At 40.3% G+C, this 24,744-nt stretch overlaps 3 protein-coding genes across 6 annotated transcripts; all 3 read left to right on the top strand.

Annotated features, from left to right (window-relative positions):
• Positions 1-610: 610 nt before the first annotated feature.
• Positions 611-8,423, top strand: dhx40 (DEAH (Asp-Glu-Ala-His) box polypeptide 40). Its single transcript, XM_005950882.2, has 17 exons — positions 611-988; positions 1,156-1,301; positions 1,445-1,564; positions 2,043-2,279; positions 2,413-2,479; positions 2,580-2,711; positions 2,817-2,916; positions 3,006-3,092; positions 3,173-3,355; positions 3,465-3,545; positions 6,261-6,418; positions 6,630-6,744; positions 6,867-6,975; positions 7,063-7,157; positions 7,263-7,332; positions 7,426-7,654; positions 8,150-8,423. The coding sequence occupies exons 1-17, from the start codon at positions 817-819 to the stop codon at positions 8,269-8,271; spliced, it is 2,223 nt and encodes a 740-aa protein (XP_005950944.1). The 5' UTR covers positions 611-816; the 3' UTR covers positions 8,272-8,423.
• Positions 8,424-8,914: 491 nt separating this feature from the next.
• On the top strand, positions 8,915-16,259 carry akt2 (v-akt murine thymoma viral oncogene homolog 2). 2 transcript variants are annotated; one of them, XM_005950883.3, is made up of 14 exons: positions 8,915-9,024; positions 10,698-10,777; positions 11,019-11,150; positions 11,249-11,360; positions 12,238-12,391; positions 13,213-13,344; positions 13,442-13,507; positions 13,612-13,680; positions 13,927-14,049; positions 14,339-14,467; positions 14,758-14,972; positions 15,630-15,717; positions 15,792-15,894; positions 16,031-16,259. In XM_005950883.3, exons 2-14 carry the CDS (start codon positions 10,732-10,734, stop codon positions 16,108-16,110), a joined length of 1,449 nt encoding a protein of 482 aa, XP_005950945.1. In that variant the 5' UTR covers positions 8,915-9,024; positions 10,698-10,731; the 3' UTR covers positions 16,111-16,259. The 2 variants fall into 2 exon arrangements, with proteins under 2 accessions (XP_005950945.1, XP_014186038.1); XM_014330552.2 differs by lacking the exon at positions 8,915-9,024 and having other exon boundaries at positions 10,646-10,777.
• A 1,950-nt stretch (positions 16,260-18,209) lies between these two features.
• ccnp (cyclin P) lies at positions 18,210-24,480 on the top strand. 3 transcript variants are annotated; one of them, XM_005950886.3, is made up of 9 exons: positions 18,210-20,153; positions 20,685-20,810; positions 21,044-21,131; positions 21,292-21,464; positions 21,628-21,726; positions 22,411-22,566; positions 23,263-23,421; positions 23,510-23,688; positions 23,819-24,480. In XM_005950886.3, exons 1-9 carry the CDS (start codon positions 20,073-20,075, stop codon positions 23,976-23,978), a joined length of 1,221 nt encoding a protein of 406 aa, XP_005950948.1. In that variant the 5' UTR covers positions 18,210-20,072; the 3' UTR covers positions 23,979-24,480. The 3 variants fall into 3 exon arrangements, with proteins under 3 accessions (XP_005950948.1, XP_042071787.1, XP_005950946.1); XM_042215853.1 differs by having other exon boundaries at positions 18,210-20,162; positions 21,295-21,464; XM_005950884.3 differs by having other exon boundaries at positions 18,210-20,162.
• Positions 24,481-24,744: the final 264 nt, after the last annotated feature.

Genomic DNA, 24,744 nt, shown 5'->3' with positions numbered 1-24,744 from the left:
CAGAATTATTTATCACTATGTGACAAACAACACAAAACAACAATTCCGTTTTCCACTCCAACAGGTCACGAGAAGAGTAAAAGCCCAAGAGAAGTCCCGACTTGATCTGTAGATATATTAAAGACGGAATAATTCTGGATTTTTGTTTGTTTGTTTTTGACTTCTTTAAAATGATACATAGTGCATACTAACTGTATAAATTTTACTCCCCAAAGGAAGTAAAATGCACTGCACATATGGGATTGGTTTTATTGAAGTTCATCAAATCATCATTGTCTTAGATAGAAATGAGTTACGTCGTGATCATATCCAGAAATGGATCCTTAGAGCACTGGGGTAAAAATGTATATTGCTTACATTTAATAAGAGGTTGTTATAATAATGTGGTATGTAAGAGATCCCGTTACTGCTTTTATAAAGAGCAATGTAAAGAGAAAATATTTTAATACATGGTGGGGTTAAGGTTTTATATAGATTTATGGTTGGATTGGCAACTTTCCCTCTCAGTAAGTTTTAATTTCAATAAAAGTAAAAATAGAAAAAAAAAATCCATGTACTTTTATTGTGAAGGTGCCTAGGTCATGTGTCCAAAAAAGGACCAATAAAAATGGAGAATGAGTTTAGTTTGCGGAAGCCGAGGAAGTAGCGTGTCGCCTTCGAAACGAGAGGACCAAATTTTTAAATAAGCCGATCCTCTGTAAAGTTTTATAAAGACTCTGGCCGCAAACATTAATTTAAGTGTGCTCGGCACTGTTAAGGTCAGTGTTTCACGTGTTTAAATCCTCGCACGGCTCAACACATTCAGTTTTGTCGGTTATGTCAAAATCAGCGAAATGGAGCCCAAAAGAAGACGGGTCAAAACGTCTGCCCATCTATCAGCACAAAAGCAAACTAATTCAAGCTGTCAGAGACTGCAGCTTCCTGGTGGTCACCGGTGAGACTGGCAGCGGGAAAACCACACAACTCCCACAGTACCTGCGTGAAGCAGGTAAGCTGACTTTTATTGTCAAACACACAGACATACTCTAATTCTGCACGTAAAGTCACCATATACATGCAGTGAACCTGAACTGAACCGTCTGAATAGTGCGAAGTTAGTGTGGCGACCATTAAATGAAAACGATGGCCAACTTTTGTCTGTTTGTTTTTTTTCAGGTTTTTGTAAAGATGGCAAAATTGGCATCACTCAGCCGCGCAGGGTCGCTGCCATCACTGTGGCCCAGAGGGTAGCCCAGGAGATGCAGTGCACTCTGGGAAAGGAAGTTGGCTATCAGGTCCGCTTTGATGACTGCACGTCACAGGTAAAAAAAAATCTAATAATTATAATACTACTACTACCTATAATAATAATAATAATAATAATAATAATAATAATTTATCCCCTGCAGAAAATAGGTGTTTTCAGTATTTTTTTTTGACACACACTTGTTTGTGCCTGAGCCAGGACACGGTGGTGAAGTACATGACAGACGGCTGTTTGCTGAGGGAGGTGCTGGCAGACCCTGCACTCTCTCAGTACAGTGTTATAATCTTGGATGAAGTCCATGAACGCAGCCTTAACACAGTGAGTCACCCTCCTCACCCAGAGTAATTAACATCATGTTGTTAGGACACTGACACATAACAAAGCTTATCAACTACCTTAAACCAAAACCTCCAGCCCTCAAACACAAACAAACAAATGAACAAAAAACTGAATTACAGCCTTTTAAAAAAACAAATTCTGTGACGTCATATCTGTGGTGGGCCAAGGTTTACATGCACCCATCATGGGTAGCTCCTGCTACAATCGTACTCAAATGTTTTGGTAGTTAGAGGATCATGCACTGTGTAGTCTTTAAAACAACATAGAAACATTAGATTAGTTAGAACTCATCTTTCAAGATAGCAAATATACAAAATGATTTAAAAACAACATAGGAGATTGAAACACTGAATGGGGTAAACAACTGCACTAAAGTTATCCATTCAAACACTGCCACCTTTTGGTGAAAGTTTTTTTTCCCCGTCTAAGTTTGTTTCTCTGTGTGTTTTATTACAAGGACATTCTCCTGGGTTTAATAAAGAAAGTCTTCACTGACCCAGCCAAGGCCACCAAGGGCCGATCATTCCCTCTGAAGGTGGTGGTGATGTCGGCCACTTTGGAAACGGACAAACTATCAGCTTTTCTTAGTAACTGCCCCGTCTTCGCTATTCCTGGGAGGACGTTTCCTGTAACCTGCACGTTTGGGTCGGCTGTTGGACCTAAAGATCTGGAAAGCACTGGTTATGTAAAAGAGGTACTCAGGGTCATCTGGAAATCAGGCACTGCTTTAGCCAATAATAATTATTAGTGATTAGGTAAGCTTAGATATGTTGTAGATTGATGTGTTTGGCTGGCGTTTATCGGATTTTACACCTTCTGCTCCACAGGTTGTGAAAGTGGCTCTGGACATTCACACTAGTGAAATGGCTGGGGATATTCTGGTGTTTTTGACAGGCAAATAATGATTAGTCTTCATCAAATATCAAGACTGCAACATACTCATTAAAAATAATATTGATAGTCAGCCACATTATTTCCTTTTTTTTTTTGACAGGTCAGTCTGAGATTGAACACGCCTGTGACATGCTGTTTGAGAAAGCCGAGTGCATAGACTATCGCTATGATGTAACAGACCAATCAGTGGATGGCCTTCTCATTTTACCCCTTTATGGATCCATGCCTACTGGTAAACACACACAGTTGTGTCAGATTGAAGCCAGTGTCAGCTTTGTGTGGTGTTACTGTGATGTCATCTTCTTTTCTTTCTTTTTTTTTTTTTTTCCTGTCTTAGATCAACAACGGCAGATCTTTCAGCCACCACCTCCAGGAATAAGAAAGTGTGTCGTGGCCACAAACATTGCTGCAACCTCTCTCACCATCAATGGCATAAAGTGAGTAAAGACTGTGGGTCCAGTGGTTTAACAGTCTCTCTCACACCTTGTGGCAAACACATCGTCATGCTATTCTTGTCCACATTTAGGTACATTGTGGACAGCGGCTTCGTGAAGCAGCTCAACCACAATTCGAGGGTGGGCATGGATATCTTGGAGGTTGTGCCTATTTCAAAGTGAGTTTCTGAAAAAATTAAGTCATTTTAGATCTGCGTACAGCTTTAACAGAGACTTGATGTATCTTTTTTGTAATCAGGAGTGAGGCGCAGCAGAGAGCGGGTCGAGCTGGAAGAACTTCAGCTGGGAAATGTTTCAGAATCTATACCAAGGAATTCTGGGAGAAGTGTATGCCTGAATACACAATTCCAGAGATCCAGAGGACGAGTCTGACCGCTGTGATACTCACGCTGAAGTGCCTGGGAATTCATGATGTCATCAGGTATATTTTTACCTCATTCTGTCTCAGTTTCTTATTCAGTGTAGTTTAACTAACTTTGCCTTCCTGTTGTCATCGATTTATTCATTAACAAGGTTGATTTGTTTTTAAGGTTTCCTTATCTGGACTGTCCAGAGGAAAGATTCATACTAGAAGCACTAAAGCAGCTCTACCAGTTTGATGCCATCGACAGGTGAGTACAGTGGATTTAAAAGTCTACACACCTCTATAAAAGTTACATTTTTTGCAATGTAAAATAATGACAGCAAGATAAATCACTTCCAAACTTTAATGTTAACTATAAGATGTGCCACCCAATTAAAAAACAAACATGAATGCGTAAGTGTGTACACTCTTTTATAATAAGTGATATGACTATGGTCAAAACACACCGATCACCAATCTGCCATCAGTTAAAGTTCAGCTGTTCTTGTAGGATTTTTCTTACATTTACTTTAGTTGCATCTTACAAGCTGGTCCACAAAGAGCCTACAAAGCATCATCGTTGGAAGGACAAAACTTTAGGTCATTAAATACACCACAAGACACAGCAAAGATTATCATCAACAAGTGGAGAAAATATTGTGCAAATGTTACTTCTGTAAATATCCACTCAATGAGCACTCAAAGTGCTTTCTACCACAAGTTTTATTCATCCAGTCACACGCACTCATACAGTGATTTTATGTATTACTTAAGTGCTTTATAACACTCACATACACTTTACGGATGCACTGAGGGCAACTGAGGGTTAGGCATCTTGCCCAAGGATACTTCGACATCAGGACTGGAGGAGTCGGAGCAATCCACCAACCATCTGATTGGTAGATAACCCACTCTACTGCCTGAGCCATAGTGACATTACTGTGAAAAGGACTACAGGAGCATTAAAGGAGCTGCCTGAACTTCTGGCAAGAACTGGTTGTGCACTACATGTGACAGCAGTCCCTGTGGTTAAGGATGGCAAGATGGAAGCCTTTTCTTATAGAGAAAAACATCTGATCCCAGCTAAATTTTGCATACATTGAACAAACATGAAGTCTTCCAAAAGTGTGTTGGAAAATATGTTATAGTGTGATGTGGCCAAGGCTGAACGTTTTGGTCATAATTCCAAAAGGTTTGTTTGGCAGAAAAAACAGCATTGCACATCACCAAACGAGCACCATACCCATGGTGAATGTAACAGGGCAGCCCTTAGTGGCTGGAAACACAGTGAGACAGACCAAGGCAAGTGTAGTGGAACAAAGTATTTATTTGCTATATGGCTCTCCTTAAAACAATTAACTTGTCGAGCTTCTTCACAGCACAAAAAAAATCCACCTCTAATGACAACTGGCAGCCTTAAATATGTTCAGCTGTCACAGACTTAACCATTCTTCCACTCTCAGGTAAATTCTTAAATCCCAACCTTCCACCACAGTATACAATATATCAATAAGAATAAATAAATACATAAATACATTTTCACATTTACATATTAATAAATACTTCACACTTTAATGTTACACCAAACCCAATATTATAAAAACCCAGAAACCCAAGCACAACAAGATTCACCACACTCTCTTAACCCATGGTCTCTCCCGGAACCTTTAAATGGTGTCTGGACCCCCGGGGAAACATTTGCCCAAACACCTTGAAGAGGACACAGGCAAGAAAGGTGAGTAATCATTAACTTACAAACACTTATTTGCACCACTTTTATCCCTAGATTTCACACACACATTTGCATTAGTTTTCCTTATTGGTAAACCTTAATCATAATCTCAAGCACCATTCTTCTCTCCTGACAGACAACCACCACATTCCTTGACGAGGAGCAGCTGTGCAGGATCTGAAATAAGGCTACCAACTGATTTTAAAATTCCCAATAAATAGTCAATAAATATTTAAACTTCTTGTGTGCAAATCCATGCTTAAAGTGCAATGCTCATAAAGTGCTTGATAAGGTGCTTTTAATAAAGTGAAAGGTGTGCTCTAAAGTGCTATACAGACAATACAATATAAATAAATGCAGTAAGGGAGTCCTCTTCCTTACAGTGAACCATGGTGGTGGCAGGAACATGCTTTAGAGGCTGTTTTTCTTAAGCTGAGACTGGAATTTTACTCAAGTGGGAGGAAATTACAAAAAGTTCCAAATATCAGTCATTTTTGTCATAAAGTCTTCAGGTGTCTGCTAGAAAGATAAAGAGGAATTTCACCTTTCACCACAACAATCCAAAGTATACACCCAAATCATTAAAGTAATGGCTTCACCAGTAGAAGATTGAAGTTTTAGAATGGCCCAGCACAAGCCCAGACCTAAATTCAATGGAAAATCTTTGAAGTGACCCGAAGAGGGCTGTGCACAGGATACGCTCTTGCAATCGGACAGCTTTGGAGTGCTTTTGCAAGGAAGAGTGGGCAAGTTACCAAGTTAACAATTGCTGTGCTGACTCCTACCCAAAAAGGACTCAATTTAAAACTAGTACCGGTACCAAAAAAAAGAAGATTTATTCATAACACACGTGAAAAGACCCAGGAAAACCAAGTTAACGATAAAAATGATAACAAAATAACGCTGAAAACCGATTTAAAAACCCTGAAAACCATACATTTCACACCTGAGCCTCAACTCTCGCGGCCCGGTACCAAACGACTCACGGACGTCGGACTCCAACCCCAGTCCGACGTCCGGGGGTTGGAGACCACTATTCTAGATCACAATAACCGTGGAAACGATTCTGAAATCATTTATCTTGGTCTTGTGATTTTTTTTACATCACGAAACCATGGCATTTTATCAAGGATGTGTAGACTTTTTAAATCCAGTGTATTGTTGTTTTTTCAGGGGCATGAAATTTACACAATGTCTTGTGTAAATTTCATGAGCTCTTATCCTCTTATCTCTTTGATGTTTGGGCTGTAGAAGAGGAAATGTGACAAAGCTTGGGGAGCTGATGGTGGAGTTCCCCCTACACCCAGGCCTCACCAGGGCCCTGCTCAAGGCTGCCTCCCTCGGCTGCCAAGACCTGTTGCTTGCTGTGGCGGCCATGCTGTCGGTGGAGAACATCTTCATCAGGCCAGGTCCGCAGTAAATTTTAATGTTGATAATTTAAAGGAAATGTCTTCTAACAGAGACAATAAGCTATACATACAATACAGTCCATTTATTTACTGATATGCTGGTTTATTTGTGTATGTATTTCACATTCTACCACATGGGGAAGGCAGGTGACATGGAATGAAATAAAGCTTTCTGCTCACAAAGTGTTGGCTGATCTCTTGTTCCCCTCAGGCCACCCTGATAAGCAGAAAGAGGCAGATAAGAAGCACAGAGCGCTGGCTGCAAAGACTGGCAGTATGAACGACTTTGCCACACTTCTCAGTGTCTTTCAGTCCTGCAAATCCAGGTGAAGAAAATAATCGATTAGTACTACAAGATGCATTTCTATTTTCCACTTCTTCCTCTAGAACTTCACATTGCATGACTTTATCTGTGAGCCGCTGTGTGAGCCTCTTATTTGCTCTATAGTGATCGACCTTCAGCGTGGTGTAAAGAGAACTGGATCCACTGGAGGGCGCTGAAGTCAGCCTTTAGTGTGGAGACTCAGCTACGAGACATCCTCCACCGACTCCAGCAGGTAAAGCTTTTTGACATCACTGCGACGCTCTGCTAATTTGTTCATATTGCTTCTCATTGTTTGTGGATCTGCCTGCTTGCTTTCTAGAAAAAAGATTTCCCCGTAGAAACATTTGATGGCAACAAGAGTGAACTCTTTAGGCGATGCCTCTGCACAGGATACTTCACTAACGTTGCAAGAAGGTATCTGAAATGATGCTATACGGCCTCATTTGGGGATTCATTATATATAAAAGATTATAAATTCACGGTGGTTGTTGATGTATTGCTTTATCCCATCCCACATAGGTCTATTGGAAAGGTGTTTTGTACAATGGATGGCCATGGATCAATGGTTCACATTCATCCATCCTCATCTGTAAATGATTTTTAAAAATGTTTTTGCTTTAAATAATTCTCTGTATTCAAACTGCAACATAAACTTACTCTGAGTTTTTCTTGTGGCTTCAAGCTATTTGACCAGGAGGGAGAGCTGAACTGGGTCATCTTCCATGATGTGCTGGCGACATCACGGGTGTACATCCGGACTGTTTGTCCTATTCGATATGAGTGGGTGAAAGATTTATTACCCAAACTCCATGAAGTGGACGCCTATGAACTGAGCAGTGTGGCGAGAGAAGAAGTTACAGCCGAGGAAATGACAAAATGGGAGTCCAGGGAAGCCGCCAAAAGACAATCAGGTTGTTAAAAGTAGAATCTGAGGCAGTCTTCAGCTTTCAGGCCCCTCTTCTGTGAAACCAACTCCCAGTTTGGATTTGACTTCTCTCACCTCTTCACCATGTGTTATACACCACTCTAAATGTAATCATTCTGGTTCTGCAAGAGATTTATTCCTCTTAAAAGGGAGTTTTTTCTTTCCACTATGACCAAGTGCTTGCTTATAAGGGGTCGTGGGATTTTCTCTGTATTTGTGTAGGGTCCTTACCTTACACTATAAAGCACTTTGAGGCAACTGTTGGTGTGATTTGGTACTATATTAAATTGAAGAGGATAAAACTGACTTGTCAGAATATGTATTTATGATGTATGTATTTATTTATTGTTATATAATATTGTGGTTCTTGGTCTGTACTCACATTACTGAGAGATACCATCAAAAATAGCTCAAAGAGGATGAATTTAAAAGGGTTAACCTGTGCGGTGCTTTTCTGTTTGTTTGTTTTTTAATCTTCCAGAGGTTTCTGATGAGGATGCAATGAAGAAGCTGGAGAAGCGAAACGACGAAACCACAGTGAGCGAAGCTCGTGCTCGCTACCTGCAGCGAAAGCAGCAAAGGCAGCAGAGTAAACCTCTCTGATGTTTTTAAGGAAGTGATTCATACGCTATAATACAAAGGAGCAGTTTTAGAAGACATTTAAATAATAAAATATGTAGTGGTAATAAAATCGCCTCTGTCTTCTTTAATCCCTCCACTTTACATGCTACACTGCAGTTGTGACTCTGTTTGCTTTTAAAACTCCTAGCTGACTGACTTGAGATCCATTAACATTAATTTGGCTTGTTTCACACGACTGCCTCCCTGTCACTCAGTCCAGCTCTTTCAGGCTAAGGTTACAGCAAAGCACTTGATGTACTTTCACACTGACCGTTCAGGTGCAGTGGACCCCTCTCTGGTCTCGTACGTCACTTCCTTTTAGTGTGAGTCTGCGGGGCCGCTGTACTGTCTGGCTGGGACGGAGGGCTTCGGTGCTAACCTTATTAAACTCCAAAGAGGCGTTTTCTTTTCTCCTGGATTGTTCTTTTTAATTACTTGTCATCGCATTTACCTGCCCGGCACTTCGCACCTTAGTGGAATCTGTTCCCTGGTCTGTTCACACACGTTTCAACAGAGCACTGCAGCAGCGACTTGAGCAAGCACGCCGCCGCTACCGCTGTTGTTGTCAGAGAAGAAAACAAGCTCGGCGAGCAGTCCGCTAAGCTGTGTGATCATTGACAGAGTTCAATACACACACGCTTCCAGTGATATCTGAGGGTAGCTCTGCGATAGCGTAGCTCCGAGCCTTTTCAAAGAAGCGACGGCTGGGACTTCTTCGTTGTCACTGAAGCCGAGGTAAGAACAACCAGAGTAACGAGAAATACCGCAAACGGCTAACTAACATGCTAACTAGCTGCTAGCTTGAAGGATATTTTGGCTAGCTGCCTTGTTTGGTCGTAATGCGGTCACGGTCAGTGTCCTCGCTGCTACCTGACGCGCCACTTGGCCTAGCTGCACATCGGCTATAATGTTAGCTGGGAGTGTTGTAACTACTCTACTCATAAGCTAGAGAAGCTTTGAGCCCGCTTTGGACTTGGAGGAGTAGCATTTGTTGACTTTGTTTCAGTTAGCTAGCTACACCACTGGAGGATGTGGACGTGTTAACGTTACGGTAATGTTTACGTTTGGCAGCTTGTGGTCGCGCTGAGTACGGTGCTTAGTTTTAAATTTGAATTAAATGATATTTTCCGACAGAGTAGCAGCATATACGTCCACTTGCCTCAGTTTCTTTAAGAGTTGCTGCATTTTAGGGCAAAAAACAACCTTAACGCTTGGCTGGTAGTGTTGGGAGGAGAGGTCACGTCTGTAAAAACAAAGGGGTGTAAGTTTACAAGGAAATGTCCTCCTTGTTTATTATCTCAGAGAGCAATTACCTATTATTCTGGCCAAGCTGTGATAACTAAGGATAGTCATAAAAAAAAGAAAGTCTGAAGTCGAGGGGAGCCTTATCTGTTTCATCTTTGTAAACAAGGCAGTTCAAACAGTCTTTGTGACTGTACGCACTGTAATATTCAACCCCTTCATTTTCACCGAAACGCTGCGAAATTCCGGTAAACCTATTATCTAACATAAGCTGTTGATTCAGGACTGACCCTGGATCACCAAGGCCTCTCCACAAACATTTAACAAGAGCCGTTGTTGCTTTTTGACATTACACAGCGTTTCAGCCATTTCACTGTTAGATGAGCGGCATTGATTTCCTGATCACTTTCACTTGGCTATTGCTCGAATACGAGGATCTACTACGTTTGGCTATAACGTGACAGTAAAAAAAAAAAACCAAACAAACAAAAAAAAAAACCCGGGGGTTGGTAAAGATTTGTCAGAGAGATTTGCATGAGATAATGATTGACGGCACCTGGAGTGGTCATGATAATGATGTGCAAATTGCAGCAGTTTTCTTTTGTTGTGGAGTTGCTTTTCAAAGTGGCAGAAGGTGGAGAGTTTACTCAGGCACATTGCTGCAATGACAGCAGTCAGATAGGCATCAAGAGCAACACTTTTTTTTCTTCTTTGTGCATGTGTGTCAGTTTCAGTTTGTCTTCACCGTTTTGCTTCCTTTAGGCATCGTGTCTTCTCGTATTCATTTTCGTTCCTCTGCACCTTAGTGAACATTAAAAACAATTACTTGAGGCTATGTGTTCCTATTCAAAGTGAGGAACCGAATTGTCCATTCAGGGAACGTTTTTAGTAGTTATCGACAACTAACATTACACTTTTCCGATAATCCTGTGCAGCTCTGCGTGTTTCTTATTTAAATGAATGTAGATAACCCATTTAACTTGGCTTTTTAACTGGCTTTGTTGTATTTTACCTTTCATGCTCTTCTTGGTTATTCTCAATTTAACTGGTGTGCTTGGTTCTTTCCTCCAGGTATTTCTTTCTTTTTTTGTTGTTGTTATCTGAGCCACAGTGAGGCACTTGACCAATAAGAACAGCTTGCACAATTTCCACCAACCTGTCTGCAGCCCCCTCCCTACCCAGACAGTCTTCTGCCCCAGCATGAATGAAGTCAGTGTTGTGAGAGAGGGATGGCTCCACAAGAGAGGTAAGGGGACCTTTGTGTTCAACATCCATCACCTGAGTCTGCATTAAATGACATAATTTTATATTTTAAGTATTAGCTACTTCTCATGAGCTTGTCAGGGGTTCCTTTATTGACAGAGAACAGCTGTGAGAGCCTTATTGGATTCCCAGTGTAATGATGTTCGAGTACATGTATAGGAAAGTCAGACATCACTGGCCTCTCTTTAAAAAAAAAAAAAATAAATAAATAATCTGTTTTTCAGGTGAATATATTAAAACATGGCGTCCTCGTTACTTCATCTTAAAGAGCAATGGCTCCTTCATTGGCTACAAAGAGAAGCCTGAGGTGTCCAGTGACCACAACCTCCCACCACTCAACAACTTCTCTGTCGCAGGTCAGCTTTCCCTTCTGGCTGACAAACTTGAGTCAGTGCAATATCTAAACTCTGTTTTATTGTTGGTGCCTTCAGCTGAAGTGTCTGTGCTTTTGCAGAGTGCCAGCTGATGAAGACGGAGCGCCCCAAGCCCAACACGTTTGTCATTCGGTGTCTGCAGTGGACCTCCGTTATTGAGCGGACTTTCCATGTAGACAGCAATGAGGAGAGGTAAGACTTCCCACTCTCTGTGGGAAAAGTGTCGATCACAGTGGCTTTAGGCTGGTGCATCTTAAAATTCAGTTTACTTGTGAAAATGGCTTTTGTCTGTAATTTGTCTCTCCATACTACATAAATATCCTAAAAATGAACTTAAATATTGTTCAGCGATGACATAAACTCTGCTTGAGCTCAATAAACCTTGTTTTCTTTATCATCATTTGCAGAGCGCTGTTTCACTAGAACCAGACTCCAGTTATTTATTTATTATTTATATCCAGTTATTATTTAATTGCTCTGAAGTGGATTTTGCCCTTTCTTTTGTTTCAGATACATAACAAGTTTAAATAAGTGAACTGATCATACATGTGCGGTCTTGGAGATGACAGATTTAAAACAAAAGCAGAGTTTTATATAGCGTTGCCATGGTATCCAAATGTTGGCAATATGTTTTTTTAATTTATATGATACAAAATCCTTTGTGTAACCAAGTTGATTTTAGTATGTAGTTTTGATCACATCTTAAAACAGCTTTAAAAGAATAAAAACGGAAAGACACAGAATGGACCAGAATTAATCCAGAGTCGATAAATGGGTCATTGTTAACCACACTCACTGAAAGCCATTTAGTTTCCAAGTATGAGCAGCCATCATAATCTAAAGAGAATTCAGGGCCAGATTAGGCCTGATTATTCACCTCTAACCCAAGCATTCGTCATTGGGCTTTGTTTACATCGTCTCTGCCAAGTAGCAAATCCCAGCAGCCCCTAGATGACTAGTACACGGATTATCCTCTACCTTCTAAACTTAGCATGCTAGACTACAGATTTTCCCACTGAGATTTATTTAAATTTTGACTACTTTGATGCGTGTGTGTTGCTCCAATCAGGGAGGAATGGATGCGATCGATCCAGGCGGTAGCAAACAGCCTGAAGAGTCAGCAGCAGGATGAGGAGCCCATGGAGATCAAATTTGGCTCCCCGAGTGACAGCAGTGGCATGGAGGACATGGAGATTGCTGTGTCCAAATCCCACACAAAAGTGGTCAGTATTTGCACAAGCAGTGCCTGGCAGCTGAGTGTATGCTGTGTTTGTCCAGCTAAGCTCATCTTTATTGAGCAAGTTGTTCAAACTTTAAGCCTCTTTCTCAAAGCTTTTTTTTTTTCCCTTGGTTTTGATGAAGCAATCTTTAAAGGAGTTCAGGGTAACATTTCATTATATATTTTATCAATTGCTAAGTCACTTCAATTGATTTTGAAGATTGTTGAAAATAACAACCAGTGAGGTTGTTATTGAGTATTAAAAACATATAACATGTGTAGCTGTTAATGTGTACTGATCAAATACAAGTTTGTTGTTCTGTAAAGAAGTCTTAATTTATGGGGTAAAAGTGTTCCTATCACATCTTATCCCAGTTGAAGTGTTCTGCTTTACTTTGTGTTTGTGCGATATAATTCAAATTGTGATCTGCCTCCTTGTCACCTCCCTTACATTCTGTACACCAGAGGCCTGCACAAGTCTTTGAAGTAATTCTTTGAAATGAATATGAGTCCATCTTGTTGCTTTTGTTTCTCATGCAATATGAAAAATTAGCAATATTTTGAACTACATCATGGCATAACATGTTGCCTGTCATTAACACGAGAAATCAACATGCTAGGATACATCAGCAGTGTCCAGTAGCTGTTACTTTACATTTTAGATAGAGGTAGTTCCGATGTATTTATACATAAGAACACATCCTTCAGTCCAATCAGAGTTCGAAGAAGAAACATTGGTGGCATCTTTGAGAGTTGAGTTTCGTTCAAGAGCACTCGTAGACCCATTAATTTGTCTCGGCTGATCTTTGACCTCTGTTTTCTCAGACTATGAGTGACTTTGACTACCTGAAGCTTCTGGGCAAAGGGACATTTGGTAAAGTGATCCTGGTGAAGGAGAAGGCCACAGGGATGTACTATGCCATGAAAATCCTGCGCAAAGAAGTTATCATTGCTAAAGTGAGTCCTGTCACATCAATATGTGTAGTAGCAGAATTCTGAGCAGTTAGTTAGGTGTTGTTTACACTCAAAGTACTGAATGTGTGTTTATATTTAGGATGAGGTGGCACACACAGTTACAGAAAGCAGAGTTCTCCAAAACACACGGCATCCTTTTCTAACGGTGGGTAACGGTGCATCTATTGTTGTTTCAGTTTCTGCTTTCCTACAATGACTGGACTTTCATCAGCATAACACAGTCAGTAATTCATCTTCCCTCTTTTACAGACACTAAAATATGCATTTCAAACACACGACCGGCTATGCTTTGTGATGGAGTATGCAAATGGAGGAGAAGTAAGTCTTCCTCTTTCTCTTACTGTTGTGTCATTTCTTTGCGTGACCTTTTGGAAAATGGCTAGTTGCAGAAGGGCAAAAACATAGAGGACACTGCAGTATTGGGTCACATTAATGAATAAAAAAGAATAGGTTTGATTTGAGAAATGTATTCCAATGTGCCTTTTTCTTTTCAGGAAATCCAATGTCTTGAGAGGATTTACGAATATTTTTTTGAGCTCTTTCCTGTTTTTAATTCTCTTGCAGCTCTTCTTTCACTTATCCCGGGACAGAGTATTCACAGAAGACAGGGCTCGATTCTACGGTGCAGAAATAGTGTCAGCACTGGAGTATCTTCATTCACGCAATGTAGTTTACAGGGACCTGAAGGTAGGAGGATTTCTGGCTTTGACTGTATAACAGTAATGTATACATATATTAAGGAGGGATGGGAGCGATATATAGGGATTAGCTAGTAAGGGAGTAATGACTTGATAGCATCATTACTCCATGCAGCATCTCTGATGCAACACATCAAAACATCCAAGTTTTGCAGTCACACTGCAACAGGACAACAAATAAGCACTTTTAATATGTACAATAAGTATGCGATTTTAAATTATTTTCCCAGCATGGCTGTGGGCTGATTTGACTCTAATTTGAATTTCTCCCCGCACAGCTGGAGAACCTCATGTTAGACAAGGACGGCCACATAAAGATAACAGACTTCGGCTTGTGTAAAGAAGGGATCACAGACGGCGCCACCATGAAAACCTTCTGTGGAACCCCGGAGTACTTGGCACCAGAGGTAATTCAGTGGTTGCTTTTATTGTCATGAGGGTGGTTTGTGGACAGTATGATGTAAAAAGGCACCAGTGACACAGAGCTGGATGAGACAAGTGGGATAGATGATAAACAATATTACCTTGATAAAAGGACCAGTCACAGTATTCAAAGTGGCCATTTTATCAGAGGATGTCTGTTGCCACCTTGTTCCCAATTTTCTTTTGTGATGGAAAAAATGTTTACTGATATTCCTGCACCGCTATTTTCATTGTTTGGTTTCTTTCTCAACACTTTTCATTTCTACCCTGTCAGGTGCTGGAGGACAACGATTATGGTCGAGCAGTGGACTGGTGGGGATTGGGTGTAGTGATGTATGAGATGATGTGTGGCCGATTGCCTTTTTACAACCAGGACCATGAGCGCCTCTTTGAGCTTATCCTAATGGAGGAGATCCGCTTCCCCAAGAACCTGGCTCCTGAGGCCAAGGCCCTGCTGGCAGGCCTGCTTAAAAAAGATCCCAAACAGAGGCAAGTTGTCCCATCACAATAAGCACTACTTTATGAATATTATGAACAATAATTAGAGAGAGAATTAAATGGCTAAGTTGAACCTTAAAATTTTTTACAGCCACTTAACCAAAAATAAACCGCCTAAAATATGTTTTTGATTAAAGCTTAAAATTCTTGAATACATGAATATTTATTCATTGTTTTGAACTTTATCTGCAGCATAATGGATACATGGCAGCAGTTCAGCTGCACTTGTTGCACTCTGTTAGTTTTCTGAATCTTCCACTGTGCTCAGGGGCACCATGTATTCAGCTATAAAAGGAGTAACCATGTTATTTAAGCCCATGTTCTTTCTTGATTTGTTTTGGCTCAGGATAATGGCCATAAACAGGAATGTAATTAGTTGTTGTTTTGACCAAGCACTGCGTTTCTGGTAATAGTTGGAGAACTGCTAATATTAGCACATTAAGGACTGCCTGCAGGCTTACTAACACATTTTATATGGTAAGGAAATGAAAAATAAATTTGTCTACAAATTGGTAAATATAAGTCAGTGGAGACCAACACAACAAGTGCTTGTTGTGCCCATCTAATGACTGTGTTTTGTACATTTATTTGTAGCTGGTGAGTGTGTGGGTGGTGGTGACGATGATGGTGTTTTTGTTGTGTTTACAGGCTCGGAGGTGGTCCAGACGATGCCAAAGAAGTGATGAGCCACAAGTTCTTCACCTCCATTAACTGGCAGGATGTCATTGACAAAAAGGTGAGATGAAAACAAACGATGGGGGAAACTGGATGACCGGCATGCTAACTGACTGATTTCCTTCCTCTCCTCAGCTTATTCCACCCTTCAAGCCACACGTAACGTCCGAGACGGACACGCGCTACTTTGACGACGAGTTCACAGCACAATCTATTACAATAACTCCTCCAGACAAGTGTAAGTGCACTTAAGTGGCTGCTTTTCTTTGTGCTTGGATTTATTTTTTCTAAGCAGCTCTAAGTTTTTTTTGTTTTTGTTTTTGTTTTTTTACGTCTAGTTTCATCTTTGTATCATCTTCTTCTCTCCCCTCCAGATGACAGTTTAGACGTAGAGGATTCAGATCAGCGTACTCACTTCCCTCAGTTCTCCTACTCTGCCAGCATACGGGAATGATCCCTCAGACTTTTGAATGAGCAGGCAGGCTGACACACGATCACAATCCCACATACACACTTGCACTGCTGAGGAAATTTGAACGACACCAACAATTTAAAACAAAAAAAAAAACAAAAAAAATAAAGGAAAAAGAAAGTGGCACAAGACACATTTTCATTCTGTTTTTAACGCACACATACTGGCAAATCAGACAAGACACAGATCATAGTAGTAGGGAATGAACACACACAGACCCCGAATGACTGACCTCAGCAGGTTGGTGTGGATAGACTGGCAGCTTTGTCTCTGTAAGTCCTCTCAGGGCTTGCGTTAGGCTTCCCTGCGGGACCTCTGCTGCAACACATCAGAGCCTTGACACTTTGAAAACCAGGTTATGCCAGCAAGTTACACCTCTTTACCAGCTGTTCCATGCTTCACACACACAAATAAACACACACCAAAATCTACCAACTCATGCACAGACTGCATAAATGTACTTGATAGAGTTTTACAAAACCAGTATAATCAAGATTGGGAAAATCACAGCAATTTGATGATGGGGGAGACAAAGTTTGATTTCATCACTTGTTACGGTTTTAAATGTAAAGCCATATTTCTGCATTTTTTTTTTTAAATTTTTTTTTTAACAAGTGCTCTTTCTGGAACTTGCTGTTACAAATCAAGAGTGGGATTTTTCCCTACAGTTGGGTTAAAGGGGGGCAATAAGGAAGAGGAGAAGGGTAAGGAGGGGTTGCCATTACTGTTTGCACTGCTTGTGTGTGTGTGTGTGTGTGTGTGTGTGTGTGCGCATGTGTGTATGCAAATGGTCGAGCAGATGTGTATGTGCATATAGGGTGCAAGAGAATGTATGAACAACCATTTTGAGTCTCAGCCATCCATTCGTGTCTGTTTTTATGCACGATGTTTTGGTGTTGTTGTTTTTTTAACTCTGAACTTTTGCTGGAATATGGACAAGAGAGGACGCCACCGAGCACACTAAACACGCTGGGTGTTTTGTTTTGTTTTTTCTTAAGGGAACAGGCATGTCATTTATGATTGGCTGGCTTACTGCTAAGTTGAATCAGTCTGGATTATAAACTGGGATCGTGTGTATGGCTCACATTTGCTTTAAAATACTGCATTAAATTTATCTTGATGCAGCAGACAAGCTCTTAGCATCCAAAGTGTGCGACTAACTTGTAGCCAGTTGAAAGTCTAAGCAAGTTTTCCTTCAGGCTAGCCGAACTTCCATGTTGAAGCAGTAGGAATAGAAATAAACCCCCCCCCCCCCAACCTGTCTACAGAGACCAATCTAGAGGAGAACACACATCCACTGCTCTCACTGGAGAATTTGGCACCAGTCGTTTATTTTCAATCTGTATTACCAAATTTTTTTATTTTTTTATTTTTTTTTTGTGTGTGTGTGTGCTGTTTTGTTTTTTTTAATTTAGCCCGTGGGTGTCTCCCCTGTATTTAGAGAATGAGCGTTCAATCATTGGTAAGAGGCCAAAATTTGACTGAGTTGTTAAACACTTCACATGATTCCACCTTTGATGTTTAGTCTTTGTGTTTTTAGGGTGTTTTTTTTTTTTTTTTTTTTTTCTTAAATTCTGTGTTGAAGCACTTAAATCTGTGTAGCTGTACATCTGGAGCAACAGTCTGCAGGTTTACAATCAGACTAAAAGCTGCGTGAGCTGTTTGACCGACCTTCAGCCTGCGAAAGAGGAGGAACTGATGGAAACGCGAGCGCTGATGTTGAAATAATAAAAGCCCTGAACATGATATTGAAAGAGTACTCAAATTGATGAACGTGTATTCCATAATGCTGGAAGAGGATGCTGGTTGCTCTTTGAACTTAACTAAAGGAACATCAAAACTATTATTATTATTATTTTTTTTTTTTTTTTTTTTTCCCCCCCCCCCAAAATCTATTTCTCAAACCTTTGAAGACACATTGTCTTGTTTGAGTATACGTTATATAAGATATATATTAAACTTTTTTTAAACCACCTTCTTTTAAGTTCTTCATTTCAAGGGGATTCCACGTGAGGATTGCTTATGTAGCAATTTGACTTGCATTGTCACATCAGACACATCAAAAATGAATTTAATGGTTTTATAATAATTAATAATAATAATAATAAGCTGATATTGGAATAGCTTTGAAGGGAGGGAAAAAATGGAAATTTGTCACTTTTTACTTAAAGAGACATTTGCCCCAAAATGGGTTAATTGTGAGCAAGCCAAGAGCAGCACTTGACTGAACTTACTGTGTATATAAATATTTTCTGCAACAAATCAGCATTCTCTGGGACATCCCTCGTGTCATGTCACATCTTTATTTCTTCAATTTTAAGTTTGTGTGAATGTTGTGGTGTGACAGCGTGTGCCTGTGAGTGAAAGTGGTGAAATAGACACGAGAATCTAAAGGCCCCTGCTCCTCAAATGATGATGATTATGTGGTGATCAAATGGCTTTGATTTACAGTTCACAACTCCAGCACCTCTTCTCACTGGCTCAGGCACAGCCATCATACTCTAGCCTAGCGTCCTGCGTTTTGGAAACAGCAGGATCAGATATCAGAACCATTGCACTGATGGACTCCACTGTGGACTTGCCTTCATTGCTATCACGGCCATAAGGGGGTGCTGCTGGACTTCTTTTGATATTGGTTGTGAAGCCATACACTGAACCTCGCTGCTGGCCACGCTTTAAGCAATGCTTCAATGCTAAACATGCAAGTTAATACCCCTGACCTCTCCTGTAGGCGTACACGGGCACAACAAGTGCCTCTTTATTATTTTGTAAATACCAAAAAAAAAAAAAAAAAAAAGAAGCAGCTAGATGGGGAATGCAGCATTAGTAGAAGGGGAGGCCTGCAGCTTCGTAGTGTTTGATTTGCAGCTTTACTATGGTTATCTTGCTTCTTTGTATATTTGAATGTGATCAGCAGTCAGGAATGTCACACCTGATGCCGGTATAAAAGATTTTTTCCTCCCCTTTTTTTTAAATATAGATATTTTTTTTGCTTGTTGCTGTTAGTTAAGGCTCAGAGGGCAATGAAAAAAAGCAATCTCTAAGGGGAGGACTTTGTCCTGGAAGGCATTTCCAGCCCCCTTTTGCAAGACTTTACAATGTAACGGGTGATACCTGCTACAGTATGGTAGCTTATAACATTTGCAACTATAATGTGCCAGTAAACATTTTTACTGAAGAAATCTGTGTGTGTTTTTCTTTCATGAACTTGGTCAGTGTAAGCTACATATACATGCACTCCATTTCCTGGATAAGGCTGTCAACTAAAGGGACTGTACGTTTAGATTAATGTTACACAATGAGTGTTATTTATTAGAATTTAAATATAGATGCATATTAGGCCAGAAATAAATTATACCCAGACCTAGTTGAAGCCATGAGATGCTTTGAAATACCATTTGTGCAATTATTTGAGAAAGGACATTTCCTACAAGCCAATTCTAGCAACTCGATTATTACATCATTTTGTAATTCGACGATTGCACTATGATAGCTTTGTTTGTATTATAAAACTAGTGAAGGAACATGGCCTCGCGTTGACCTCCGTGGGGTTGCATAAAATGCCCCAATTATGAGAGTATAATATAACCGTTAGCATTGTTCGATCTCACTAAAACGTAAGTCGCGCTGGACAAAACATTTCATTTAAGACTTAAAGTTCATCTTTTTCCTTGAACTACGCAGATGAATTTTATGAGCTTTTAAGGACCCATGAATGTCTCACGGTTTGACGTTTTCGCTACAATATGCATTTTTGCGCAATCTCCATTTGTTTATTTATCCATCTATCTGGCTATCCACCGGAGGTTCTAACCTGTCCATCACACCATTGACCCCGCCCCAATCAGTGGGCTCACCTGTCTTTATTAATGGCTGTTCTGGCTGCACGACTCTGCTCCAGGCCTCCGTCGACACCCGTGGATAAGTAGCTGCAGCGGCCGTGCATGAGACCTCTGTCTTCGGCTGTGACCATGGCCAGGACTGGGTTCTGCGACACCAAGCCTCTGCTGGACTTACACAAGAAGGTTTGCTCGGTGTGCTCCAGAGACCCAGTCTTAAACATATGTGATATACTTCTAAAATCAACTGTTAAAATGAAGCATGGAAATTTCTTCAGTTTCCATGCTTCATTTCTTTTCTGCCTTAAACCTTGGTGTGCTTGCTCAAATGCGGTGAGAATTTGGGCAAGCTGGTGGAGAAGTGAATGAGGAAAAGTAACCTTTACCTCATTAATCACATTCCTTTGTTATTGCACCCCGTTATCATCTCACAGCAACATAATTAGATGAGTCTGAAACTTTTTTTTTACTGCACTGCAGTCACCTTTCTCAAAGTCTACAAGTTTCTGTTATTAGACTGATTGTGTTCACCTGCCATGAGTCCATGTGGCTGTAACAGGACCTTGATGTGAGGCACGCTTTTTGAACAAATCATTGCAGAGATATGCTGTCAGCAGATTGTCTCACAAACTGTACTGAGGGGAGAAATGCATAGCCATTCAATTTTAATGTCAGAATCAGAAAGTGTCAGTCAGTTACCATCTGTGATCCCTCCAGGCGGATGAAAGGCGAGCCCCACTAAGAACCTGGGCTAATGCCTCTGGGCCTATAGATCGCTGGCTGCCTGTAGAAGCAGACGAGTCCAGGATGAACTTGCTTAAAATGGAACCAGAACGCAGATGGGTATGCTTTTTGTCTCCCAACACTAACATGACTTCATGTACTTAAAGTGACTTAATGTATTCTTTTGCCAGCTAAGTGTAGAATAGTTGCAGGAATTCTGTGTGGATGTAAAGTTCCTCTCCTTTGGAGAAAAAAAGTCTGGGTTAGAATTGGTGCTTTTATTTTTCCTTGCCATGATCATAAGAGTTGCAAATTGAGCATCATTTTGCAATGATCAAATGTGTTCTCTGCAGGAAAGGAGGCTGTCCTTGCAAACCAGTGATGGCATCATCATGGGGTTTCATGAGGACAGTAGGGCATGGTCACCTGGTAAATTAATTGGTATGTTTTGTTTTGAAAGATCAGAGCCATAAAACCACGTGGTGCCAACATATAGGATGAATGGTTAATAAAACTGAATTTTCAGTGCTCGTAAGAGGGAATATCGTTTTAAATCTGCTCAACGTTTATAAACTTGTGCTTCTCTTGCTGTCCTGTATAGCAGAAGGGTGTGTAGAAGATCCTGTGCTGCTTTATCCTTGTGGCCTGCAGGGTCTTCCTAGCCTACAAGTGCTGGTTCCTAGTTTGTTGCGCCATGAAATAGAGAAGGCATTAGAGAAATTGGATGTCATATGGGACCGGACATATGCCTGGGAGATGTTTCTAGACATGATGGTGAGACACAATTAAACCCCTTCATGTCTTATCTGAGTTAACCTTGTCTTTCAAGTGGGCTGTGTGCACAGGTCACTTGTAATGTGACTTCACACACTTATTATTGCACTCTCATCCTTTATTTTTTTTAATGTGCCTTCTGTCCTCTATTTTCATCCTTTAGCGAACCCAAATACAGAACTCTCTTCCCAGTGCTGACCTCCCCAGGTATTTTACTAATGCCACTCGAGGTATTCTGGTGGATTGGCTCATTCAGGTTCATGTAAGTCCCATTTAAAGTAGATTAATTTTTAGCTAATCAAAGACTGTATCCCTTTGTTGGGTTGTTTGTAAAAAGTAAAACGGGTACTGGGCACACAGGACACGCATGAAAACGCATCATCAAAGTAAGTGGATAATGTTGGGTTAATCTATATCTAAAAAAAAAAGCAGAAGTTGAAGAAAACTGTTTTTTGTTTTGTTTTTTGTTTTGTTTTTTTTGAGTCTGTGGGTCTTTGTGCTGATGCATCTTTAGCATTTCCCCGAGGGAAGCAGGCTTCATACAGCTTGCTCGCATTAGCTGATAAGCCTGTACTTCATGTTCAACTCCAAAAAAGCCAAGATGGAAATATGTGAAAAGCTAAATAGCAATGCTTTTAAAATGGTAGTGTACAAATTAATGGATGGCATCACTGTGGTTATGTATGTACATCTTCCATATAGAGCATAGGTGTGAAATTTGGCCCGCGAAGCCATACCAAATTATTAGATTAGATTCAGTTTTTCAACAAAACGTGTTTGAGTCCATAAGAAAAGATTCATTCTTATATCTGGAGGAATAAATATATTTCAATAAATATTAACGTTAGCCCGCGACTTTGTTCCAGTTTTGAATTTTGGCCCACTGTGTATTTGAGTTTGACACCCCTGATATAGAGTATGAAGGTCCTGTTTTGTTTTTTCCCAGGAAATTATGCACTTTCAAGATGAGACCCTTTATCTGGCTATACACCTCCTCAACCGCTCACTGCGACTAATCAAGGTGACCACAGCCAATCTGCAGCTCCTTGGCATGGTTTGTCTCTTCATTGCTGCCAAGAAAGAAGAGTGTCTTCTCCCTGAGGTATGCTGCCTCAGCACTCAATGTCTGAACAGATACAGCATCCTTGGATCTCTAAATAAGCCGTGAGCATGTTCAATACAGTGTAATTTGGCATGCCTTCATAAATATATTTTGTGTCCTCTTGTTTTTTGTGATTAATTGGTCAGCCTATTCATCTGGCCTGAAGCTCACATGGAATTTTTATTTTTTTTTTTTTTTTTTTTTTTTTTTTGTTAAGAGAAAGGTGAAAACAAACTACCTAAAGATGATACCCTACCCAAAAACATAGATGGCCTGAAAGCGGCTATCAAAGCAGCTTGGCTTCAGTAACATTTCAGGAGTGTCACAAGCTGATCACCCACATGCCATCTAGCACTGATGCATTAGTTTGTGCTAAATAATCCTTATCGAAGTGCTGAGTGTATAAACATACTCTTCAGAAGCTCAACTTTTTAATTCTTTTTTTGGTATTCATCTTAAGAAATATTATTTTGAGATACTGGAATTCTGAGTTTTCACGAGCTATATGCTATAACAATAAAAATGAAGTGTATGAAATATTTCACATTTTGTAATGAATATATGAAAGTTTTACCTTTTCAGTTGAATACAAAAAAACCCACCTTATGATCTTTTGAGATTCACTATTTTTAATCTTGCAAGTTAAGACGACAAACTTCGTTTCTAAAGCTGTTCTATATGTGGTGATTGCTCCAGGTGTCTGGACTCTGCTCCCTGATGGATCACACCTATACTAAGCATCAGTTTCTGCGAATGGAACGCAAAGTCCTCTCCGGCCTCAAGTTTGAGCTATCCTATTCTCAACCTCTTCATTTCCTGCTTATTTTTGCCTCTGTTGCTCACTGCAGTGCCTTGGTAGATGGACAACATTTTTGTCAAGATGTTTTGTGCACATTGATCAGAAAGATCCAGTGTCACCCCATCCTGTTATTTGTGGCACTAGGTGGTGTGGATGGCTCGTTATCTGCTGGAGCTGTCGCTCCTGGAGGGCCAGTGTGTGGTGTTTCTGCCTGCTCAGCTCGCTGGAGCCGCACTCTGTTTGGCCCGCCAAGTTGTGCAGGAGCCTACAACACCAGAGGGAGAGGCTGCCTGGTGTTTAGTCTCCAGCATTCATGTTGGCAGGTCAGCAACACATTTATTCATCACAAATTAATTAGTTACCGCATTTACATCTATACAAAGCTTTGTTACTTTCGTAGTGGTTAGTTTAATGTCTGTGCTGCCTTTTTTTTCTTTCTTTCTTTCTTTTCAGTGAAGCTACTCTTATGAAGATCATGCATATTCTAGCCAGTGCTGCTGCCAAGGCTCACACCTGTGCTACTTTTGTTAAATTTTCATCTCCAGAAACCATGCATGTCAGTAGACACCCAGGACTGAAAAATGCCTCTAGTCTACTGGGTGTATGCAGTTGACATACCTGATTTGAAACAACTTGATTACATTCTTGAGCTTCAAAGGTGCTAAACTTGTACAAACTAGTTTAAACTAGTTATACTACACTAGTATAACTCAAGAATGTCATTCCTTTGACAAAAAACTTCCAACCAAAGCAGTATCATCTTGACTATGGATCATGAAGTGTTGACATGTAATTGGGTAAAGAAACAAGTAAGATTTGTTGCCAGACATATGTACTGACCAACTTTGCAGCACACCTGTTTTATGAACTTATCTTGTAGCTGATTTAAGAAATATATATTTGAACTGTATTGATGTGTCCTTGTCTTGCCATTTTGTGGAGAGGATGTGGTCTGAATGCCAAGTTATTTGAGAAAGTTTTAATGTAAAAAAAAATAAAGTGTCTGGTGCTGAGTATTGACATCCGGCTTATTCATTTTTGTATAAATGTGGAATACATTTAAGTCCAGTGGCACCTGGAAAGTGTTTCTTTTCAATGGCACAGGAATGTTTAATTAAAAAAAAGTGTAAAAGTCTGAAGCCACCTCTAATTTCTTTATATTTTGCTAGAAAAAGTGGAAATGGGTGCAGAGACGTATTGTGCTAATGTACAGGAAACTGGAACTTGTCTGTCAATATTTGCTTTGACCACATTTATTCTTAAACACAACCTGAACACTCTTAATTTCTTTTTGAGTCTTCAGGAATGGTTTATTGACGGATATGCAGCGATCTTTGGATATTGGTTGCCTTTTTGTTCTGTTCTGTCAAGATGATCCC

The sequence above is a fragment of the Haplochromis burtoni genome, unplaced genomic scaffold (genome assembly GCF_018398535.1).
Source record: "Haplochromis burtoni strain Fernald_Lab_line unplaced genomic scaffold, NCSU_Asbu1 Contig_841, whole genome shotgun sequence".
Classification (NCBI taxonomy): Eukaryota; Metazoa; Chordata; class Actinopteri; order Cichliformes; family Cichlidae; genus Haplochromis; species Haplochromis burtoni.
This window is presented reverse-complemented; position numbering and strand designations above follow the sequence as displayed.

Excerpts from the sequence above, each read along its gene's own strand:
- akt2 (XM_005950883.3), top strand. The coding sequence starts at position 10,732 with ATGAATGAAGTCAGTGTTGTGAGAGAGGGATGGCTCCACAAGAGAG. Across the intron at positions 13,508-13,611 it reads CACGGCATCCTTTTCTAACG|ACACTAAAATATGCATTTCA; the intron begins GTGGGTAACGGT and ends CCTCTTTTACAG. Across the intron at positions 14,468-14,757 it reads CGGAGTACTTGGCACCAGAG|GTGCTGGAGGACAACGATTA; the intron begins GTAATTCAGTGG and ends CTACCCTGTCAG.
- ccnp (XM_005950884.3), top strand. The coding sequence starts at position 20,073 with ATGAGACCTCTGTCTTCGGCTGTGACCATGGCCAGGACTGGGTTCTGC. Across the intron at positions 20,811-21,043 it reads TGGAACCAGAACGCAGATGG|GAAAGGAGGCTGTCCTTGCA; the intron begins GTATGCTTTTTG and ends TGTTCTCTGCAG. Across the intron at positions 22,567-23,262 it reads AAGAGTGTCTTCTCCCTGAG|GTGTCTGGACTCTGCTCCCT; the intron begins GTATGCTGCCTC and ends TGATTGCTCCAG.
- dhx40 (XM_005950882.2), top strand. The coding sequence starts at position 817 with ATGTCAAAATCAGCGAAATGGAGCCCAAAAGAAGACGGGTCAAAACGT. Across the intron at positions 989-1,155 it reads ACAGTACCTGCGTGAAGCAG|GTTTTTGTAAAGATGGCAAA; the intron begins GTAAGCTGACTT and ends GTTTTTTTTCAG. Across the intron at positions 7,333-7,425 it reads ACATTCATCCATCCTCATCT|CTATTTGACCAGGAGGGAGA; the intron begins GTAAATGATTTT and ends TGTGGCTTCAAG.